This window comes from Mobula birostris, chromosome 28 (genome assembly GCF_030028105.1).
Source record: "Mobula birostris isolate sMobBir1 chromosome 28, sMobBir1.hap1, whole genome shotgun sequence".
Classification (NCBI taxonomy): Eukaryota; Metazoa; Chordata; class Chondrichthyes; order Myliobatiformes; family Myliobatidae; genus Mobula; species Mobula birostris.
The window spans coordinates 4,741,538-4,765,788 of NC_092397.1; the positions used below are offsets into that span (position 1 = coordinate 4,741,538).

Consider the following 24,251-nt stretch of genomic DNA (forward strand, 5'->3'; position numbering starts at 1 on the left):
GAAGGAGAGAGAGGGATGAAGTGAGAGAGAGGGATGAAGTGAGAGAGAGGGGTGAAGTGAGAGAGAGGGGTGAAGTGAGAGAGAGGGATGAAGTGAGAGAGAGGGGTGAAGTGAGAGAGAGGGATGAAGTGAGAGAGAGGGATGAAGTGAGAGAGAGGGATGAAGTGAGAGAGAGGGATGAAGTGAGAGAGAGGGATGAAGTGAGAGGCTGGATGGAGAGAGGGGGGATGAAGTGAGAGAGGGGGATGAAGTGAGAGAGAGGGATGAAGTGAGAGAGAGGGATGAAGTGAGAGAGAGGGATGAAGTGAGAGAGAGGGATGAAGTGAGAGGCTGGAAGGAGAGAGAGGGGTGAAGTGAGAGAGGGGTGAAGTGAGAGAGGGATGGTGAGAGGCTGGATGGAGAGAGGGATGAAGTGAGGGAGAGAGGGATGAAGTGAGAGAGAGGGGGATGAAGTGAGAGGCTGGATGGAGAGAGAGAGGGGGATGAAGTGAGAGAGGGATGAAGTGAGAGGCTGGATGGAGAGAGAGGGATGAAGTGAGAGGCTGGATGGAGAGAGGGGGGATGAAGTGAGAGGGGGATGAAGTGAGAGAGAGGGATGAAGTGAGAGGCTGGAAGGAGAGAGAGGGATGAAGTGAGAGAGAGGGATGAAGTGAGAGAGAGGGATGAAGTGAGAGAGAGGGATGAAGTGAGAGAGAGGGGTGAAGTGAGAGAGAGGGGTGAAGTGAGAGAGAGGGATGAAGTGAGAGAGAGGGGTGAAGTGAGAGAGAGGGGTGAAGTGAGAGAGAGGGATGAAGTGAGAGAGAGGGATGAAGTGAGAGAGAGGGATGAAGTGAGAGAGAGGGATGAAGTGAGAGGCTGGATGGAGAGAGGGGGGATGAAGTGAGAGAGGGGGATGAAGTGAGAGAGAGGGATGAAGTGAGAGAGAGGGATGAAGTGAGAGAGAGGGATGAAGTGAGAGAGAGGGATGAAGTGAGAGGCTGGAAGGAGAGAGAGGGGTGAAGTGAGAGAGGGATGGTGAGAGGCTGGATGGAGAGAGGGATGAAGTGAGGGAGAGAGGGATGAAGTGAGAGAGAGGGGGATGAAGTGAGAGGCTGGATGGAGAGAGAGAGGGGGATGAAGTGAGAGAGGGATGAAGTGAGAGGCTGGAAGGAGAGAGAGAGGGATGAAGTGAGAGGCTGGATGGAGAGAGAGGGATGAAGTGAGAGGCTGGATGGAGAGAGAGGGATGAAGTGAGAGGCTGGATGGAGAGAGAGGGGGATGAAGTGAGAGAGAGGGATGAAGTGAGAGGCTGGATGGAGAGAGAGGGATGAAGTGAGAGGCTGGAAGGAGAGAGAGGGATGAAGTGAGAGAGAGGGGTGAAGTGAGAGAGAGGGGTGAAGTGAGAGAGAGGGGTGAAGTGAGAGAGAGGGATGAAGTGAGAGAGAGGGATGAAGTGAGAGAGAGGGATGAAGTGAGAGAGAGGGATGAAGTGAGGCTGGATGGAGAGAGAGGGGGATGAAGTGAGAGAGGGGGATGAAGTGAGAGAGAGGGATGAAGTGAGAGGCTGGATGGAGAGAGAGGGATGAAGTGAGAGGCTGGATGGAGAGAGGGGGATGAAGTGAGAGAGGGGGATGAAGTGAGAGAGAGGGATGAAGTGAGAGGCTGGAAGGAGAGAGAGGGATGAAGTGAGAGGCTGGAAGGAGAGAGAGAGATGAAGTGAGAGGCTGGATGGAGAGAGTGGGATGAAGTGAGAGACAGGGATGAAGTGAGAAGCTGGATGGAGAGAGAGGGGGATGAAGTGAGAGAGAAGGATGAAGTGAGAGGCTGGATGGAGAGAGAGGGATGAAGTGAGAGGCTGGAAGGAGACAGAGGGATGAAGTGAGAGAGAGGGATGAAGTGAGAGAGAGGGGTGAAGTGAGAGAGAGGGGTGAAGTGAGAGAGAGGGGTGAAGTGAGAGAGAGGGATGAAGTGAGAGAGAGGGATGAAGTGAGAGAGAGGGATGAAGTGAGAGAGGGATGAAGTGAGAGGCTGGATGGAGAGAGAGGGGGATGAAGTGAGAGGGAGGGATGAAGTGAGGCTGGATGGAGAGAGAGGGGGATGAAGTGAGAGAGGGGGATGAAGTGAGAGAGAGGGATGAAGTGAGAGGCTGGATGGAGAGAGAGGGATGAAGTGAGAGGCTGGATGGAGAGAGAGAGATGAAGTGAGAGGCTGGATGGAGAGAGAGAGATGAAGTGAGAGGCTGGATGGAGAGAGGGGGATGAAGTGAGAGAGGGGGATGAAGTGAGAGAGAGGGATGAAGTGAGAGGCTGGAAGGAGAGAGAGGGATGAAGTGAGAGGCTGGAAGGAGAGAGAGAGATGAAGTGAGAGGCTGGATGGAGAGAGTGGGATGAAGTGAGTGACAGGGATGAAGTGAGAGAGAGGGATGAAGTGAGAAGCTGGATGGAGAGAGAGGGGAATGAAGTGAGAGAGAGGGATGAAGTGAGAGGCTGGATGGAGAGAGGGGGATGAAGTGAGAGAGGGGGATGAAGTGAGAGGCTGGAAGGAGAGAGGGGGAAGAGGCAAAGGGCTGAAGGAGGAATGCTACTGGAGAGGGCAGTCAACCATGGAAGAAAGACGACAAGGAGGGGCACCAGAGGGACGTGAGGGATATTCATCAGGAAAGGCACCAGAAGGTATGAGAGGGGGCCCCCAGAACGGGTAAAATACAAAAACAGAGGTGGGGAAGGGTACTGAAGTTAAAGAAATTGATGTTAATGTCACCCTATCCAACTTGAGTTTGGCCCGTTCATTCAAAGCCTGATGAGTCCCGATGAAGGATCTCAGCCCAAAATGTTTATTCCCCTCCATAGATGCTGCCTGACCTACTGAGTTTCTCCAGCATTTTGTGTGTGTTTCTATGAGTAAGATTGCAGGTGATTTGAAAAGAGATGGCGACATTGACAGTGAAGGCGGTTATCAAGATTTTCAGAAGGGATTTGACCAGCTGGGTTAGTGGGCCAGAGTGGTAAAGAGAGTTTAATTCAGATAAGTGCTTGGTTTGGCGAGACAAGTTAGTGAACGATTGGACTATGGGGAGTGCTGTAGGTCGGAGGGACACAGGAGTACAGGTACAGGGTTCCCTGAAAGAGGCGTCACAGGTAATCAGGGAGGTGAAGGTGGCCTTTGGTGTGCTGGCCCTCATCTGTCAGGGCACTGAGTACAGGATGTTATGTCAAAGTTGTACAGTTCCGTGCAAGTCTCAGGCACATGTCAATAAATTCTGTAAAGCGAAGATGCTTTCAAAATAATGAATGAAAAGTTTCTAAAAATAAAAAAAAACTACTTTTAAGAGCAATAAACAGTAAAAGAAACTAAATCAAATATTTGGTGTGACCACGTTTGCCTTTAAAACTGCACTAATTCTCTTCGGTACACCGCCGTGCAGTTTTACGAGAAAATCGACCTGTATGTTGTTCCAAGCATCTTGGAGAACTTGCCACAGTTCTCTTACAGACATTGGCTGCCTCGCTTATTTCTAAACCCAGATGGTCTTAGTGGTGTTGAGATCAGGGCTCTGTGGGGGCCACATCTTCTGAAACCATATAAAAATCTAGGGTGCCTGAGACCCCTGCACAGTACTGTACGAGACGTTGGTGTGGCCACACTTGGAACAACCTCGGTCACCCGGATGTAGGAAAGATGCCATAGGTACAGCGCGGGATTCCAGAAATAGTGGTTTGCAGGGGTCCCCGAACTTTTTTTGCAAACGGACCGGTTTAATATTGACAATATTCTTGTGGACTGGCCGACCGGGGTGGCGGGGGGGGTTAATTTCAACAGTGCATGACAAGGAATGAGGAAAGGTGCAGCTGACTCAAATCGTTTCCTCGCAACCCGGTAGCGCATGCTTTGCGGCCCGGTGGTTGGGGACCACTGGTTTATAGGGAACAGTTGTTGTTCTTCTCTGTGCCCTGTGGCATTTTTTGCGGCTTTTTTTGCGTCCGAGCGCTCGACACTCAACCCAGCACGGATGGAAAGTGCGCGAGGAGCCGGCCGGATTCGAACCTGGGACCATTTGCCTCGAAGTCCGGTGCTGATGCCACTACACCACCGCCCGGCTAAATAAATAACAGTAACCCATTTTAATTTGTCTTGTAAATCCCCGATGTTTGGATTTTTTGTGCATTTTATGTGTGGATAAACTTTTGTAGTTTTGTTTTAAAAGGAAAGGAAGGAGATTTACGAGGATATTGCTGGGACTTATGGAGAGAGACTGAATAGCTTGGGACTATTTTTGCTGCATGGAGGACATTGAGGGGTGATTTTATAGAATTATATAAAATCATGAGGGGTACAGAAAGGATGTACACACACAGTCTTTCCCCACAGGGTTGGGGAATCAAGTAATTTCAGGTGAGAGAGGAGAGATTTAATCGGAACCTGAGGGGCAACTGTTTCACCTGGAAGGTGGTCTGTAAATGGAACAGCATACAGAAAGGTAGTTGGAGGGATATGCACAGTTAAGGTTTAGAGGGATATGGGCCAAAAAGGAATAGGATAGACCAGATGGGCCAAAGGGCCTGTTTGCCCGCTGAACAACTCAGTTCACCACTTTAATACTTCAACCAAGAACGTGAGATGTGTTGTCATATTAAATCATCACTGCTCCACCCTCCACCTCTGCAAACAAGACAGGCAGAGGGAACCCCCCCCCCCCCCCAAATCGTCCAACCCAACCATCACGCCTCCAGGCACAAATCTAGAAAGGTGCGACTTCACGGAACTTACCGAGCTGAGCGTGACGGTGATGTACAGGTTCTGTGGGCTGGCGTGCCTCTGGTGGGTGTGTGTGTCGTACCAGAACTGCCAGAGAAACGCACAGAAGTTCAGAAGGACGAGCTTTACCGTACGTCGAAACGCGCGACGGTTGTGTCAATGGCCAGCGCGGTCCGCTGGATCATGCTGGGGGCAGCCCGCAAGTGTCACTGGCGCCAGCAGAGCGTCTCCACGACCCGCCGACCCTAACCCGCATGTCTTTGGGAGGTGGGAGGAAACTGGAGCACCCGGCGGAAACGGGGACCGGAACGCCGATCTTTCAACCACTGTAAAGCGTTCACCCCTCACCACAGACGGGTCTTTTCCTGTGACGGCAGTTAGCACAGTGTCACAGGTTCAGCTCTTGCCACTGTCATGGGGAGCCGGCGCCGCACAGTTGCCCTCGTCCGGACAACTGGCCTACATCTCTGGGGCGCCATGCACGGTAGCGTCACAGTCAGCACAACGCCATTACAGCTTGGAGTTCAATTCCGAAGCCGCTGGTAAGGAGTCTTTACATTCGTGAGCGCATGGGTTTCCCCCAGCAGTCCAAAGACGTACTGGTTAGTAGATCGAATGCTCATTGTAAACTGTGATTAGGCTAGAGTTAACTAGGTGGGGTGCTGAGTGGTGCGGCTCGCTGGGCCTGTCCCGCGCTGCATTTCTAAATTAAAAAAAAAAATAAAATCTTTGGATTGTGGGGGGAAACGGAAGCACCAGGAGGAATCCCACACGATCACGGGAAAAGAAATTCAAACGTCTTACAGACAGCATTAAACTGAACCAGCAAGCGTTCTGCTGACTGCCCCACCCAGTTACTCGTGTCCCCACCTGAGAAGGGCAGAGGGTACAGGACTCACCTCGCCGTTCCCTGGGAGGTAAACCAGCACGCCACGGGCATTCTGCTCCAACACCGGGCGAACCAGCAGGGCGTTACCTGAAACGAGACGGCAAAGGTGACGTCACCTACACACTAGACCCTGCAGACGCTGGAAATCTTCAGCGACGCACACAGGATAACGGAGGAGCTCAGCAGGTCAGGCAGCATCTACGGAGGGGAATGAATAGCCGATGTTTCGGGCTGAGGCCCCGTCAGGGTTTGAACAAACAGGCCAAACTCAGGTTGGAGGAGCAATACCTTGTAGTTCGGCTGTGCAGCCTCCAACCTGATGGCATGAACATCCATTTCTCTGACTTCTGGCAACCCCCCCTCCCCGACTTCTCTTATTTTTGATTTTCCCACCATTCTGGTGGGCCCCCTCTCATCCCCTTCTTTTCTCCTCGTAGTCCTCATGACCAGCCCATCAGCTCCCTCTGGTTCCCCTCCTCCTTCCCTTTCTCCCATGGACCACTCTCCTCTCCTATCAGGCCCCCTTGAACAGGAGGGGTGACCCCCGATGCTGTCCCTATGCCGGTCAGGGTCTGCGCTGGTGATATCTCCTTGGTTTCCTGGCATGTCCCTCCGCCCATAACATGGTCCACTCTTCCCTCCTAGATTCCTTCTTCTCCAGCCCTTGATCTCTTCCACCAATCACCTCCCAGTGTCTCACTTCACCCCCCTCCCCCACCCACCCACCTTACCCCTCACCTGGTCTCACCTATCACCTCCCAGTGTCTCACTTCATCCCCCCTCTCCCCCACTCACCTTCCCCCTCACCTGGTCTCTCCTATCACCCCACAGTGTCTCACTTCATTCCCCCTCTCCCCCACCCACCTTCCCCCTCACCTGGTCTCACCTATCACCCCACAGTGTCTCACTTCATCCCCTCTCTCCCCCACCCACCCACCTTCCCCCTCACCTGGCCTCACCTATCACCTCCCAGTGTCTCACTTCATCCCCCCTCTCCCCCACCCACCCACCTTCCCCCTCACCTGGTCTCACCCATCACCTCCCAGTGTCTCACTTCATCCCCCCCTCTCCCCCACCCACCTTCCCCCTCACCTGGTCTCACCTATCACCTCCCAGTGTCTCACTTCATCCCCCCTCTCCCCCACCCACCTTCCCCCTCACCTGGTCTCACCTATCACCTCCCAGTGTCTCACTTCATCCCCCCTCTCCCCCACCCACCCACCTTCCCCCTCACCTGGTCTCACCTATCACCTCCCAGTGTCTCACTTCATCCCCTCTCTCCCCCACCCACCCACCTTCCCCCTCACCTGGCCTCACCTATCACCTGCCAGTTTGTACCCCTTCCCTCTCCCCACCTCTCTGATGAGGGGTCATTCACTGGGAGGGAAGGGGGAAGGGGAGGAGTGCAAGCTGGCAGATGAAAGTCCATTTCAGTGCGAAGTGGCCACAGTACTACTAGACAATAATGATCAAGGCTGTTCTGATTGGTCACAAATTGAGGGATTAAACCTGCTGGCATGTCATTTCAGCTTTCTGTACCCCCCTGCTCAATAGTAGCAGCAAGATGAGATGGGCGGGGGGGTCTTCTGATGTTCTTTCCATGGGTGCTGCCTGTGTTACTCCGGATTGCATTATTCCCTCCGTGTATCAAGTGCCCGAAAGAACTGTGAGAAATCAAAACTGCTGGTTTTATTTGGGAAAGCTGCCAGGGAGGGAGAGGAGAGTGGAAAAGGGAGGGGTGGTTTGAGGAGACACTTACCAATCATGTACTGCTCATCAAGGCTGAAGGTTTCAGTGTCTCTGGGGAACTCCACCCACATGGGCCTGGGTGGGGAAACAAACAGGGGAGCTGAGTTACTGGAACCATGCACTGACTTCTCCCAGCGAAGCCGGCTGTCACGTACAGTATCCGAGGCCGGGCAGTGCAAGAAACGCAGTGGCCAGACTGTGCGGCACTGCCAGGGCGAGCAGGTCACGGCAGAACACTGCTGACGGAGGGGCACGCCGGGAAACCGAGGAGACATCACCAGCGCAGACCCTGACTGGCATGGGGACAGCACTGCGGGTCACCCCTCCTGTTCAACGGTGCTCTGAGTGTCCACCTCACCCCAAAACATTATCACACTGATCCGCTGGCCTACAGACACAAAGGCACTCTGAGTGCCCACCACCCCAAAACATTATCACACCGATCCGCTGGCCTACAGACACAAAGGCACTCTGAGTGCCCACCACCCCAAAACATTATCACACCGATCCACTGGGCTACAGACACAAAGGCACTCTGAGTGCCCACCACCCCAAAACATTATCACACCGATCCGCTGGCCTATGGACACAGGGCAGAGCTGGGGAAGCAAAGGGAGTTTGTTGAAGTACATTTTACACAGGAGTCTGGCGACAGGTGCCTCGGTCCATCAAGACCCTTACCAATCCCTATACACACTACACCCATCTCACTCCATTTAACCCACCATCGAGTCCCTCCAGCTTCTGCCCTCTCCCCTCCCCTACTCAAACCACCGATGCCCACACTGGGGGGGGGGGGGGAGGGAAGCACATGGTCTCAGGGAGAACGTGCAATCTCTCTCACACACAGTGCCTCTCTCTCTGACACACACACAGAATCTATCATGCACGTATACACTCTCTCCCACGTACGTATAGAACAGAATCTCTCTCACGCACACATAGTGCCTCTCTCTCTCACAAACACACAGAATTCTCGTGTATGCACACACAGTCTCTCCCACAGAGTTTCTCACTCTCTCTCACACACACACACGCGCGTAAACTTACTATTATAACAGAAAGTGCTCAAGAAGCTGGAAGACTAAGGGTCTGAGGACCTGAGTCACCTGGACCAGTTGAACTGCACCCTAGGGTTCTGAAAGAGGTAGCATTAGAGATTGTGGCGGCATTAGTAATGATCTTTCAGAAATCATTGGACTCTGGCATGGTGTCAGAGGACTGGAAAATTGCAAATGTCACGCCACTCTTTAAGAAAGGAGGAAGGCAGCAGAAAGGAAATTATAGACCAGTTAGCCTAATGTCAGTGGTTGGGAAGATGTTGGAGTCAATTTTTACGATGAGGTTATGGAGTACTTGGTGACACAGGCCAAGATAGGACAAAGTCAACATGGTTTTCTTAGGGGAAAGTCTTGCCTGGTGAACCAGTTGGAATTCTTTGAGGAGATTACAAGTAAGCTAGATAAAGGGGGTGCAGTGGATGTTGTATATTTGGACTTTCAGAAGACCTTCGACTAAGTGCCACACATGAGGCTGTTTACCAAGTTAAGAGCCCATGGTATTACAGGAAGGTTACTAGTATGATTAGAGCATTGGCTGATTGGTAGGAGGCAGCGAGTGGGAATAAGAGGATCCTTTTCCAGTGACTAGTGGTGTTCCGCAAGGATCGGTGTTAGGACCACTTCTTTTTATGCTGAATATAAATGACTTAAATGATGGAATCGATGGCTTTGTTGCCAAGTTTGCAGATGATACAAAGACTGGTGGAGGGGCAGGTAGTGCTGAGGAAATAGGTACGATGCAGAAGGACTTAGACAGATTAGGAGAATGGGCAAGAAAGTAGCAAATGAAATACAATGTTGGAAAATGCACACTTGTACCCCCCTGATAGAACGAGCACAGTGTCAGGGTTTTGGCCCATGTTGTTGTGCTGACCTTTGAACCTACCCTAAGATTCATCTAACCCTTCCCTCCCCAATTTTCTATCATCCATGTGCCTATCTAAGGGTCTCTTAAACGTCCCTGCTTCTACCACCACCTCTGGCATCCCCATTTTACATACCACAATGGTAGAATTATCACCTGCCTGTTTACACTGAGTTAATGTTACTCTTAATACCATCACGATGGATGGGGTATTTGCAGAGTTAAGACACAGGAGGAGAATCAGGCCATTTGGCCCATCGAGTCTTCTCGCCATTTCCTCGTACCTTCTCCCCGTAACTTTTGTTGCCCTGACTAATCAAGAACCTATCAACCTTTGCTTTAAATATACCCAATGACTTGCCCTCCACAGTCGTCTGTGGCGATGAATTCCACAGATTCTCCACCCTCTGGCTAAAGAAATTCCTCCTTATCTTTAAAGAAGCATCCTTGTATTCTGAGACTGTGCCCCCTTGTCCTAGACTCCCCCACGATAGGAAACATCCTTTCCATGTCCACACTATTGAGGTCTTTCAACGGGATTCAATAATATTCCCCCCTCATTCTTCTAAACTCCAGTGGATACGAGCCCAGAGCCATCAAGTGCTCCTCAGACATTAACCCTTTCATTCCCAGTGTAATTTTTGTGGACATCCTGTGGTCCCTCTGCAATGCCAGCACATAAAATGGTCCGAAAACTGCTCACAATACTCTCAGTGCGGTCAGACCAATGCTTTATAAAGCTTGAGTATCACATCCTTGCTCTTATATTCTAGTCCTCTCGAAATGAATGCTAACAATGCAATTGCCTTCCTCGCCACGGAAACTCCCTTACACAGAGTTAATGCTACCCCTCACATCGTTACAGAAGCTGCTGTACGCGATTGAGGGAACAACAGCCTCCTACCTCATGACGGGCTCGCCAGTCCTGTAGGTGTGATAGAAGGTGGTGTACCAGTAAGGAAGCAAAGTGTAGCGCTCCCGGATGGCCACACGGATCAGTTGCTTGTTGTCGTCGCCGAAGAGCCAGGGTTCACGCCGCGGCGTGTCCAGGTGGGCGTGGGCCCGGAAGAAGGGTTGGTAGGCCGCGGCCTGGTACCAGCGCACCAGAAGGTCAGCACTGGGGTGCCTGAAGAAGCCACCAACGTCCGCTGCGGAGCCGAAGTTCGGAGGTTTAGAGAAGATACGTGTGCAAACAACGGCTCCCTTCTCGAAACAAGAGTCCATTCGATCCCTCTCTCCTGTGCTAGCTCTACAAGCTTCCTCCCACTTCTAGCCACTGGCAATCCCTTGATTCAGAAATGTGTTCAATGGTTCCTGGGTTCACGGAAATGATTCCAGGGTTGAATGGCTTGTCATATGAGGAGTGTTTGGTGGCTCTGGGCCTGTACTCACTAGAATTCAGAAGAATGAGGGATGACTTCATTGATACTTATTGAATATCGAAAGGTTTCGATAGAGTGGATGTGTAGAGGATGTTTCCTATAGTGGGGGAGTCCAGGCCCAGAGGACACAGATAGAGTGGATGTGGAGAGGATGTTTCCTATAGTGGGGGAGTCTAGGACCAGAGGACATAGCCTCAAAATAGAGAGGTATCCTTTTGGTACAGAGATGAGGAGGAATTTCTTTAGCCAGAGAGTGGTGAATCTGCAGAATTCGATGTCACAGGCTAAGTCTTTTATGTACATTTAAGGCAGAGGTTGATAGATTCTTCTAGTCAGGGCATGAAGGGATATGGGGAGAAGGCAGGGTATTGGGGCTGAGAGGGGAACTGGATCAGCCATGATGAAATGTCGGGGCAGACTCGATGGGCCAATGGTGTAATTCTGCTCCTATATGTTATGGTCTTAGGGTACATTTCTCTGTGTGTACGTGCATCAGTCTTTCTACATGCAAGCAAGCGGGTTTATCTGTGTGTGTGGAGTTTCCACTCTCTTCCTGCGACCGCGTCCTCTCGTTCCCTCCCACATCCTGACAGCGTGTGTGCTCAGCGGGTTAACTGGCCGCTCTGAATTCTCCCTGAAGCGTGTGGGTGAGGGGTAGAATTCAGGGGGAGCTGGCGGGAATGTGGGGAGAATTTTTTTTTTTTTAAATGGGTTGAGCAGGAGATTTGTGCAGAGGAAATTCAATGGGCCAAACGGCCCGTAACTCTTCACCACTCCCCTTATAATCCAACTTCCCCGTATCTAGTCTTACTGTCTACCTCACCCACTTCCCACAGGAGAACAAGAACAATACTGCACAAAATAATAATAATAATTCACAGCTCAGGGACAGCACACAGCAAACCCACTCCGTTCCCATCCCTGTGAACTAACCTCCGCAGAAGGAGATGCCCGCCAGTGCCAGGGACAGACACATGGGCACTGACACCTTCAGGTGGTCCCACTCGGCCGAGTTGTCGCCCGTCCACACGGCACCTGCAGGAGGAAAGGGAGAAATGAGAGCAGCGGCAGAAACGAGCGCATGGTGCACACTGCTGCGGGGCAGAACAAACCCCGCTGCCCAGACCCACTCATACCCTCTGGAGACACGTGCAGTTCCAGCAATCATTTCCAGACAACAAGAATACAGAAGGAAGGAGGCTCCGTAAGGCTTTGGTCAGACCACACTTGGACTATGGTGAGCAGTTTTGAGCCCCGTATTGAATATTGAATATTGCAAGGTCTAGAAAGAGTGTCCTATAGTGGGAGGGTACAAGGACATCCCTTTAGTACAGAGGGATTTCTTTAACCAGAGGGTGGTGAATCTCTGGAATTTGTTGCCACGGATAGCAGTGGAGGCCAAGTCACTGGGAGTTTTATAGGTTCTTGACTAGTAATGGCATCAAAGATTATGGAAAGCAGGCAAGAGGATAGGGTTGAGAGAGGAAAATAAATCAGCCATGATGCACTGGAGGTACAGACTCAACAGGCTGAATGGCCTAATTCTGCTATGTTTTATGGTCTTTTAGTTACAGCCATCCCACTCCCATCCGGGAGGAGGCTACACAGCATCCTCAGAAGGACCACCAGACTCAAAAACAGTTACCTTTCCCCAGGCAGTAAGGCTGATCAACACCTCCACCTACAAGCCCACTTCTCCACACCGTTAAACACCACTACTTTACCATTTCTTGTCAGAGTCACCTTGTGTACAGACACTCCTGCACTTAGCGTCACTTCAGGGACATAGGCACTCTATATAAGCTATCTTATTTATTTGTATTTATTGTGTTATTCTCTTTATCCTGTTGTGTTTCTTTTGATGCATCCGATCCAGAGTAACAATTATTATGTTCTCCTTTACACTTGTGTCATCTCTGCTCCATCCGCCAAAAGCAGGACTTCTCTATAGCCAAAACATTTTAATTCCCATTCTCGTTCCGATGTGTCGGTCCATGGCCTCCTCTTGTGCCAAGATGAGGCCACCCTCAGGGTGGAGCAGCAACACCTCCTCTTTCCCTTTCTCCTTTGGTCGACTCTCCTCTCCTATCAAATTCCTTCTTCTCCAGTCCTTTACCTTTCCCACCCTGCTGGCTTCACCTATCACCTTCCAGCTATCTTCCTTCCCCTCTCCTCAGCTTTTTATTCTGGCCTCTTCCCCTTCATTTCCAATCCTGAAGAAGGGCCTCAGCCCAGAGTGTCAGCTGGTGGCCTTCTGCTTGACACAGGTTCCAGCGTGATGCCCTCTTGGTCACCCTTCGTGCCTTAAGCCAGCTTTTCAAGAACAGGCTGCTTCCCCCTACTTCCGTTGCATGTGACGCTGGGGCAGTTGGCGAGGTGTGTGGTCAGCCAGACAGCACTTACCGTAACGCTGGGATCCGGCGAAAAAACCTCTGGTGAGGACAAACGGCCTCTCCGTGCCGCCAGAGCGCAGGATCTGACCCTCGGCAGTGGCCATTTGCTGCACAACGAGAAGAGGGGAACGAGGAATCAGTTCCCGATGGGCATGGCACCGGGAGGGTGATAAAACAGTCAGCAGGCCTTCCTGATGATCCAACCGACCCGAGATGCCATCTCAAAGTCAAAGTATACATATGTCACCTTAAGATTCATTTTCTTACAGGAAAATGACAAAATACAATAGAATTTATGAAAAACTGCACATAAACAAGGACTGACCAACAGCTAATGTAATGCAGGTAGGTGGAACTGAGGCCATGACCTTCTGCATGGTGGAGCAGGCTCATTGGGACAGGCAGCCAACTCCTGCTTCTCGTTCTGATGTTGACTTAAACAGCTCACACGTGGTTGAGTTTGGGAGCCTAGAACCCCTACCCCAGGGGAAACCCATGCCATTGAGATGTGTGAAGGATGTTCCTTGAAAGGCTTGAAAGAGTGGATGTGGAGAGGATGTCTCCTATAGTGGGGAAGTCTAGGACCAGAGGACACAGACAGAGCGGATGTGGAGAGGATGTTTCCTACAGTGGGGGAGTCTAGGACCAGAGGACACAGATAGAGTGGATGTGGAGAGGATGTTTCCTATAGTGGGGGAGTCTAGGACCAGAGGACACAGTTAGAGTGGATGTGGAGAGGATGTTTCCTGTAGTGGGAGAGTCTAGGACCAGAGGACACAGATAGAGTGGATGTGGAGAGGATGTTTCCTATAGTGGGGGAGTCTAGGACCAGAGGACACAGAAAGAGTGGATGTGGAGAGGATGTTTCCTATAGTGGGGGAGTCTAGGACCAGAGGACACAGACAGAGCGGATGTGGAGAAGATGTTTCCTATAGTGGGGGAGCCTAGAACCAGAGGACACAGAAACAGTGGATGTGGAGAGGATGTTCTCTATAGCAGGAGGAGTCTAGCACCAGAGAGCGCAGCGTCAGAATACAAAGAGATCCCTTTAGAACGGAGATGAGGAGGAATTTCTTTAGCCGGAGGGAGGTGAATCTGTGGAATTCATTGCTATTGACGGCTGTGGTCGCCGAGTCACTGAGTATATTTAAAGTGGAGGTTGATAGATTCTTTGGGTTGATTGGTAAGGATGTCAAAGATGATGGGGGGGGAGGGCAGAAGAGTGGGGTTGAGAGGGATAATTGATGGACTGGTGGAGTAGACTTGATGGGCCGATTGGCCTAAATCTGCTCCTGGTCTTATGATTTTATGGACATCCGGGACACTTTCCTTAAATAAAACCAATCGTGCAAAAACTCCGACAGCCTGTCCCTCACCCAGAACCTCTGCCAGCCAGCTGAAGGAGAAGGGCGGTAGGTGTAGAGGAACACTACTCTGGCATATTCCAGACCTAGGCACACACCGGCCTGGCTGGCAAGTCTTCTCGCTACCACAGCACAGCAGCCAAGTGGTGAGTATAACGTTTACAGCACCAGCAATGAGGGTTCAATTCCCACCGCTGCCTGTGAAGAGCTTGCATGTTTTCCCCGTGATCGCGCGGGTTTGCTCTGGGTTCCTCCCACAGTCCAAAGTTGTACGGGTCAGGGTTAGTGCGTTGTGGGTGTGCTATGTTGGTGCCACCTGTGAGCTGCCCCAGCACAATCCTCAGAATGTGTTGGTCATTGACACAAACGACGCATTTCACTGTATGTTTTGACGTACATGACAAATAAAGCTCGTCTTTATTATCAGGGAGGGGGTACGAGAGCCTTAGGTCCCACACCACCAGGTTCAGGGACAGTTGTTCCTGAAACGGTGTGGGTAACGTCACTCACCTCAACACTGAACTGATCCCACAACCGATGGACTCACTTTCAGGGACTCTACCAGTTACATTTTAGTTTTTTATTTGCATGTTTTTCCTATTTGGCATGTCGGTTGTCAGTCAGTCTTCATCTGTTTATGGTATAGTTTTTCAAAAGTTTTATTGTATTTTTTGTAAACGCCGATAAGAAAACAAATTTCTTGTAGCAGAATATGATGACATATGTATTTTGATAATAAATTTATTTTGAACATTCAAGTTCTATTTACTTGTTTATTGAGATACAGTAATGCCGCCCAGCAATCTCCTGATTTAACCCCAGCCCAATCATGGGACAATTTAAAATGACCAAGTAAATTACCAACTTGGATTGTGGGAGGAAACTGGAGCACCCGGAGGAAACCCGTGCAGTCACAGGGAGAACGTACAAACTCTTCGCAGGAGCAGCGGTGAGAATTGAACCTGGGTCACCTGTTCTGTAAGGCGTTGTGCTGCTCCACTACTGCATTCTTTTCAACTCATGACAAGACAACCCTCCCATTCCGGGAACTAGCCCACTGAATCAGGCTTAGCCCAAAGAATCTCTGTTACACTACCCCCAGGTGTGGTATATCCCTAAATACAGGGTCCTTGTTCCGCAAAGCACTGTACTAACCACTACGCTACCGTGTTCCCCACACACGCTACCATGACTCCAGGCAGCAGCTGACCCCTTCGTCCTAAGCACAAGGTGCAAGCATCCTCTCCTGGTACGGCCCGTGACCACGAGAAACCACAGAGAGTCGTGGGCAAGCTCAGCACATCGCAGGAAACAGCCTCCCCTCCACGGACTCTGTCCACACTCCTCATTACCAGGGTCCACCCCACTGTCATCAGACTCTTACAGGCTAATATTGAATTCTTGATCTCCCAATCTATCCCACTGCGATCCTTCCACTTAATCTATCTGCCCACACTGCACTCCGCCTGAAAATGCAATTCTATATCCCGTGGAGGGGAATAAACAGTCAATGTTTCGGGCCGAGACCCTTCATCACGACTGGAAAGGGAGGGGGAAGACACCAGAATAAGGTGGTGCAGGGACACAGCATCTGTAGAATCTCCTGTGTTTATATTGTAATCCTCCCTCTGCCCCCACCTTCAATATCCTGCCTTCTGCCCCCCTTCGTTTCCAGTCCCCATGAAAGGTCTCAGCTCGAAACATCAACCATTTATTCCCCTCCATAGATGCTGCCTGACCTGCTGAGTTCCTCCAGCGTTTCGTGTGTTAGTACAGCACAGAAACGGGCCATTCGGCCCACGATGTTGTGCTGACCCAGCTAAAAAGCAAATCAATAAACACCCAAATACTAATCCCTTCTACCTACACAATGTCCGTCTCCCTCTGTCGACGTGCCTATCCAAATGTCTCTTAAAAGCCTCTAATGTACTTGCTCTTCCACCACAGCAGGCTGTGCATTAGATTCATGTCTTCCTCACGATTTCGAGCATCTGCAGAATCACTTGGGTTTACACGATACTTCTCCTGGTTTTCTTTATACTAACTGAATGTATGGAGTGATCTGGGTGGCAAGCGAAACAAAAGCTTGTCACCTGCCTTGGTGCAGCTGGAAATGGTAAACCAATACTGAACTCCCCAATGAGAACTGTGTCATAAATACTCATGAGAATTAATTAAAAAGCCGGTTGGATAAAACAAAACGGCAGCGTAAAAGCTCCACGAGGCACAGGTATTCGGTCTGTCTGTGGCCGAGACTCACCACGTAGAAGGCGTAGAGGTTGTGGACGTCCCTGTGCTCCCAGCCGCCCATGTGGACATTGTCTTTGTGCATGGTGACCTCTGGCCCATTGAACACCGAGGGCTCGTTCATGTCATTCCACGTGTAGAGGTTGTCCATGGATCCCTTGGGGGGAGGAAAACCAGAAGGAGGTTGTTAAAGACTCAGAGAAACCATTTAAGCACAAGAGATTTGGCAGATCACAAACAAGAGACAGTCTGCAGATGCTGGAAATCGAAGTAATACACACAAAATGTTGGAGGAACTCAGCAGACCGGGGGGCTTCTATGGAAAAGAGTAAACAGTCGACGTTTAAGGCAGAGACCCTTCATTAGGACTGGGGAAAAAAGGAAGTCAGAGTAAGAAGGTGGGGGGACGAGAGGAAGAAGTACAAGGTGGTAGATGATAGATGGAACCAGGAGAGGGGCAGCGGTGAAGTAAAGAGCTGGGAATTCAACTGTTGAAAGAGATAAAGGGCTGGAGAAGGGGGAATTTGAAAGGAGGAGACATAAGACCAGGGAAAAAAGGGAAGGAGGAGGAACAGCAGGGGAGGTGATGGGCAGGTAAGGAGATAAAGATGAGGGAGGGAAACAGGAAAGGGGCAATTACCCAAAATTTGAAAAATCGATGTTCATGCCATCAGGTTGGAGGCTACCCAGACGGAACACAAGGTTTTCATCAGGCCTGGAAAGGAAGAGGGAAGAAGCCAGAATAAGAAGGTGGGGGGGGGGGGGGCGGAGGAACTACAAGATGGCAGGTGATGAGTAAAACGAGGCGAGGGAGAAGGTGGGTGGGATCTGCCCTCTTTCCTCCCCATTCCTGATGAAGAGCCCCGGCCTGAAACGTCGAGTGTTTACTCCTCTCCATAGACGCTGCCTGACCTGCTGAGTTCCTCCAGCATTTTGTGTGTGTTTCTAAAGCTGAGCTTTATTTGTCAAGTGTACATCGAAACATGCGCTGTGAAATGTGCCATTTGCATCAGCAACCAACACAGTCCAAATGTGCGTGGGGGGCAGCCCACAAGTGTCGCCACGCTTCCGGCACCAACATAGCATGCGCACAACTCACTGACCTTTCGTCTTTGGATCGTGGGAGAAACTGGAACGTTAGTCCGGAGCTCTCTAATCCCAGCAGCTTTCCAGTACTGGTAGATCTCCTCTGAAAAGTGATTTACTGCTCTACGGATTCATTCAGTTTCCCAGTCTGGCTCTTTTGGTGGAGCTCCTGAGCTAATCTCTACCTGTTTCTACTGCTCTGAACCCACCCAGCTGCACACGCTTGTGTGCCGGACCAAACCCCAGGGCTAACTCCACTGGGGAAGCATTGCACACTGCAAATGCAGCCAAACAGATGAGGACGTCAAAAGGCTCCCTCCACCATCAGAAGGGTAATATTATTGGGTGGGACCGGGTGTGGGGGCCCCTCCTCTCATTCTCAGTTTGCTGCCTTCAAAACAGTTGCCAGCGGAGGTAGTGGATGTGGGTTCGATTTCAGAACTTAAGGGAAATCTAAGTATATGAACAGGAGAGCTATGGTGCAGGTGCGGGTCAATGGGACTAGGCAGAATGAATCAGATGGGCCGAATGGCGTGCTTCAGTGCTCTGTAACTCCATAACACATGGTGTATCAGACGTAATCTGAAATATCGTGCACAGTTCTGGTCACCTACCTAAAGGAAAGATACAAGTTATGTTGAAAGAACACAGAGAAAGTTTACAAGGATGTTGCTGGGTCGGGAGGGCCTGAGTTAGAAGGAAAGACTGAATAGGTTAGGACCTTAATCCTTAGAACATAAAAGACTGAGAGGAGATTTGATAGAGATGTACAGAATTATGAGGGGTATAGATAGAGTTAATGCAAGCAGGCTTTTTCCACTGAGGTTGGGAGGGACAACGAGAGGTCATGGGTTCAGAGTGAAAGATGAAAAGTTTAAGGAGAACATGAGGGGAAACTTTTTCGCTCAGATGTCGTGAAGGTGTGGAACGAGCTGCCAGCGCAAGAGGTGCACACAAGCTCAATTTTAACGTTTAAGTGAAGTTTGAACAGGTACATGGATGGCAGGGGTACGAAGGGTATGAAGGTCCCGGTGCAGGTGGATGGGAGTAGGAAGACTAAGTGGTGTGGCATGGACTAGATGGGCCGAACAGCCTGTTTCTGTGCTGTACTTTTCTATGACTACAAAACAATGCAGTTGGACATTACTGCTGTGAAGAGCACACTGGCAGCCACAGTTCCTGCACAACAGTACCAATTACAGCACACAGCGTTACCGCACGGCTTTCGGAAAGACACTGCTCATGCCTCAAGAAGGCAGCATTCATCACTAGGGACCCCCATCAACCAGGACATGCCCTCTTCTCAGGAAGCAGGTACAGGAGCCGGAAGACACACACTCAACATTTTAGAAACAGCTTCTCGCCCTATGCCATCAGATTTATGAACGGCTGATGAACACTACCTCATGATTGGTCTTTTGCATTATTTATTTATATAACTTATTGTAACTTGGGTGATTTTTTATTTTATGTTTTGTACTGTTCTGCTGCCATAAAACAAATTTCACTAGATGCCAGTGAGAATAAACCCGACTGCGTCTGTATGAACAGAAGTGCTTCTTTTGCACTTCAAAGTGAGAGACACAGGCCTAGGAAAACAACACAGGACCATAAGACATATAGGAGCAGAATCAGGCCATTCAGCCCATTGATTTCTGCTCTGCCATTCCATCATGGCCGATTTATTTTCCCTATCAACCCCATCCTCCTGCCTTCTCCCCGTAACCTTTGACACTCTGACTAATCAAGAACTTATCAACCTCCGCTTTAAATGTACCCAATGAGTTGGCCTCCACAGCTGTCTGTGGCAATGAATTCCACAGATTCACTATCATTTGGCTAAAGAAATTTCTCCTCATCTCTGTTCTAAATGGACGTCACTCTACTCTGAGACTGTGCCCTCTGGTCCTGGACTGTCCCACGATAGGAAACATCCTCTCCACATCCACCCTATTTAAGCCTTTCAATATTCGATAGGTTTCAATGAGACCCCCCCCCCCCATTCTTCTAAACCAAAGTGAATACAAACCAAAGTCATCAAATGCTCCTCATACATTAATACTTTCATTTCCAGAATCATTCTTGTGAACCACCTCTGGATTGTCTCCAATGCCAGCACATCTTTTAGACCATAAGATATAGGAGCAGAAGTAGGCCATTTGGCCCATCGAGTCTGCTCCGCCATTCAATCATGGGCTGATCTAATTCTTTCAGTCATCCCCACTCCCCTGCCTTCACCCCATACCCTTTGATGCCCTGGCTAATCAAGAACCTATCTATCTCTGCCTTAAATGCACCCAATGACTTAGCCTCCACAGCCACTCATGGCAACAAATTCTGAGGATTTACCACCCTCTGACTAAAGCAATTTCTCCACATCTCAGTTCCAAATAGATGCCTTTCAATCCTGAAGTCATGCCCTCTTGTCCTAGAATCCCCTATCATGGGAAATAACTTTGCCATATCTAATCTGCAGGCCTTTTAACATTGGGAATATTTCTATGAGATTCCCCCCTCATTCTCCCGAATTCCAGGGAATACAGCCCAAGAGCTGCCAGACGTTCCTCATACAGTAACCCTTTCATTCCTGGAATCATTCTCATGAATCTTCTCTGAACCCTCTCCAATGTCAGTACATCCTTTCTAAAACGAGGCGCCCAAAACTGCACACAATACTCTAAGTGTGGCCTCATGAGTGGCTTATAGAGCCTCAACCTTTTGTTAGATACAGGAGCCCAAAACTGCTCAATGCGGTCTGACCAATGCCTTTTAAAGGCTCAGCATGCTGTCCTTTCTTTTAAATTCAAGTGCTCTCAAAGTGAAAGCCAACATTGTATTCTTCCTCTCTCCTCTGCACTCAGTAGGCACTTTATTAGCTAAACCAGCTTGTTAATACAAACATCGAATCAGCCAATCATGTGGCAGCAGCTCAATGCATAAAAGCATGCAGACATGGTCAAGAGGTTCAGACCGAACATCAGAATAGGGAAGAAACGTGATCTAAGTGACATTGACCATGGAATGATTGTCGGTGCCAGACGGGGTGGTTTGAGTATCTCAGAAACTGCTGAGCTCCTGGGATTTTCACACACAACAGTCTCTATAATTTAGAGAATGGTGTAGAAAAACAAAAAAAAACATTCAGTGAGCATCAGTTCTGTGGGCAAAAATGCCTCGTTAATGAGAGAGGTCAGAGGAGAATGGCCAGACTGGTTCAAGCTGACACGAAGGCGACAGTAACTTGAATAACCACCTGTTACAACAGTGGTGTGCAGAAGAGCATCTCAGAATGCACAACACGTCATACCTGGAAATGGACAGGCTCCAGCAGCAGCAGCAGATCATGAGTGGCCACTTTATTAGGTACAGGAGCGTATAAAAACCACTAGACCAGAAACAAGTCTACTCTGCTTTCTAATTGTTTTATCAGAACAGGCACTGATACAAATCCCCACATCAGTAGAATTTATATATTTTTATTTTATTTTATTTAGAGATATAGCAATATAACAGGATCTTATGGCCTAACCCAGCCCACACCGCCCAATTACACCCACCTGACTAATTAACCTACTAACTCTCACTGTCTATGGGAGTCTCCTTACAGACAGTGGCGGGAATTGAACCCTGATCACTGGTACTAACCCTAATCTTGCCGCCTATAACAGCGTCCTGAAACAAAGGTAACTAATTCTGTACCTAAAAATGCTCCCCAAATGTTAGATTAATCTCACACTGTGAGAATAACACAGTACAGTGCAGGCCTTACGGTCCACAATGTTGGGCCGACCCTTTAACCTACTGTACGATTAATCTAATCCTTCTCTCCTACAAATTACAAAGCCCTTCATTTTGTCTGGTAAATCTTCTCTGCACCCTCTCTAAAGCAGTCACATCCTTCCTGTAATAAGGAATGCATTGAAAATCATAGACAGTAGATTAGGTCAGTTGTTCCTAAGGTTGTCATAGCCGGGGGTGGTGATGGAGATAAGTTCCCACTATCTATGAAGTGCTCCAAATGGTGTGCGTCTCAAACAGCATCTGACAACCAAGTCCAACTCTTGCCCTTCACAGGTGGATTAGTTACTAGGCCCGGCGGAACTGTTTCTACTGGCAGGAGAAGAGGCAAAGGTGGACCACTGGGGCCTCAAAACCAGCTGCTTCAGGCAGGTGGGGCTCGTCAGCCTTGGAGAAGGAAAATTCTGATTTTAAACCTCCGCTGCCTTGTGGCCATACCCACCCATGGGAAAGGCTTTGGGAGTAAACCCTGAGGAAGAAATCTGGAGCCGGGGTCCCTAAGGCAGTTTGATATTGTTTACAACTTCACTCTGGCAACCTCTGCGATGACACTGGTGCCATGCTGTATCGTCGCTTGCCCATCCCTCAGATACGTCAGTGACGTGGAGAGGGGGAAACCACTGCATGGGCAAGAGCCGGTTCTTCAAATCTTCCCGCCCTGGCTTGCATCCTGGAGAGGATACAGTCCACCAGAGGCGCAAACTCACGATCCCCTGGGATCGATGGCTGCCTTACCTAGGTCAGGTAGCAGAGAAACAAGCTACACTGGACAACAAATATTTTGCTTTTAGGTGTATCTTATGGATTTTGGGCTGTTGATCATGAAAATCATCATGAAATTTCCCTATCACACACCATTCAAAATCACCCAGCTTTGTTATTCATTCATAATTCAAGTCAGATTAACTGATGCCAAGATTAAGGAAGGCATTTTTGTTGGTCCACAAATCAAACAGGTCATCAATGACAGGCAATTCAAAGAACTTCTAGTGGGACAGGAGAAAATCGCATGGAAGGCTTTCAAGGATGTTGTTGAAATTTTCTTGGCAATTACAGAGCACCAAACCACGTGGATCTGGTTGACAACACGCTTCAAGCATACAAAACCATGAAGTGCAACATGTCACTAAAGTTTTCACTTTCTGCATTCCCATTAAGCTTCTTCCCTGGCACTGTCAGTGACGAGCATGGTGAAAGGATTCACCAGGACATTGCGGTCATGGAGAAACGGTATCAGGGGCAACTGGAACCCATCAATGTTGGCTGATTAGAGTTGGACTCTTAAGCGAGGCGCCTCAGACACCCGGTACAGACAAAAATCTCAAAACTGAGAGCCCGGCTCGATCCCAGACTCTCCGTGTGCTCCCTGTGACCGTGTGAGTTCCCTCGGGTCCCAGGGTTGGTTGCTGGACCACGTAACCCACCACCCACCCACTCCACCAACCCCGCCTACTCTTCCCCCTTTCTCAGGAAAGCAGTTGATGTAATCAAAGACCCCTCCCACCCTGGACATTCTCAGTTTTATCTATCCCATTGGGCAGAAGATACAGAAAGCAGGAAAGCACGTAAGCACGTAACACTAGGATCAAAGGCAGCATGTATCTTGTTATTAAAAGACTCCATTACACTTTACTCTGGATTCTGTTATTGTTTTACCTCAATGCGCTGTGTAATGATCTGATCTGTATGAACAGTATGCAAGACAAGCTTTTCACTGTATCTCAGTACATGTGACAATATTAAACCAACTCCGATAACGCAGCCGGTTACCAGGATTCAAGGTGACCACCCAGTGTGCCAACTCACAGTACTGCTTATCCCCTACAACGCACGCACGCCAAGGAGCTTGAACTGACCTCGTACTGATCGTAAGCGAACATACTGGCCCACCAAGATCGCATCTCGGGGTTGGTGAAGTCAGGGTACCCTGCGGAGCCTAGGACAAGCAGAGAAGTGATGAGTAGGCGGGCGGGGCTGGTCCGCGAGCGCTCGGAGCTTCAGACCGCCGGCAGACGAGACGCTGGAAGCGGGGGGGAAAGTCAGAACCTATTCCAAAACCCACGCAAGAGAGTTATGAGATTTAACAACTGAAGAGCTAGTTTATTTCTTGACAGCAGAACAAATTGAGTGGAACGATAAAACAGTTTGCAGAGCGTTCTACATGCCTCGCCCCTCTCCCTGCAGTTCATCGTGTCATGAGCACTACAGCAAAGAAACAGGGACTTCCACCCATCCAGCCCATGCAAACTGTTATTCCACCCCATCCCACTGACCCCTCCCATCCATGTACTTATCCAAACTCTCTTAAATGTCACAATCAATCCCACATGCACCACCTCAGCTGGCAGCTCGTTCCACGCTCACACTGTCCCGAGTGAAGAAGCTCCCCGTAAACATTTCACCTTTCACCCTTCACCCCTGACCTCTGGATCGAGTGTCACCCAGCGTCAGTAGAAGAGGCCTGCTTACATTTACCCTATTCACCCCTCAGAATTTTGTACCTCCCCTCATTCTCCCACACTCCAAAGAATAAAATCCAAACCTAACCCTAATCCTGAGATACATAATAGGGACGTCCCCTTAGAACAGAGATGTTGATGAATTTCTTTAGCCAGCGGGTGTTAAACCTGTGGAATTCATTGCCACAGACAGCTACGGAGGTCAAGTCACTGAATACATTTAA

At 49.6% G+C, this 24,251-nt stretch overlaps 1 protein-coding gene across 3 annotated transcripts in view; it reads right to left on the reverse strand.

Moving 5' to 3' along the window:
* LOC140189330 (neutral alpha-glucosidase AB-like) overlaps positions 1-24,251 on the reverse strand; it is a 97,029-nt gene that overhangs the window by 20,114 nt on the left and 52,664 nt on the right. For all 3 annotated transcript variants that reach the window (XM_072246048.1, XM_072246047.1, XM_072246046.1), the window contains 8 exons: positions 23,425-23,504; positions 16,698-16,841; positions 13,084-13,180; positions 11,614-11,715; positions 10,203-10,446; positions 7,383-7,447; positions 5,634-5,710; positions 4,747-4,821 (listed from right to left, as the gene is read on the reverse strand). In XM_072246048.1, the coding sequence (XP_072102149.1) occupies positions 4,747-4,821; positions 5,634-5,710; positions 7,383-7,447; positions 10,203-10,446; positions 11,614-11,715; positions 13,084-13,180; positions 16,698-16,841; positions 23,425-23,504 (884 nt within the window). The remainder of the gene's footprint in view (positions 1-4,746; positions 4,822-5,633; positions 5,711-7,382; positions 7,448-10,202; positions 10,447-11,613; positions 11,716-13,083; positions 13,181-16,697; positions 16,842-23,424; positions 23,505-24,251) is intronic.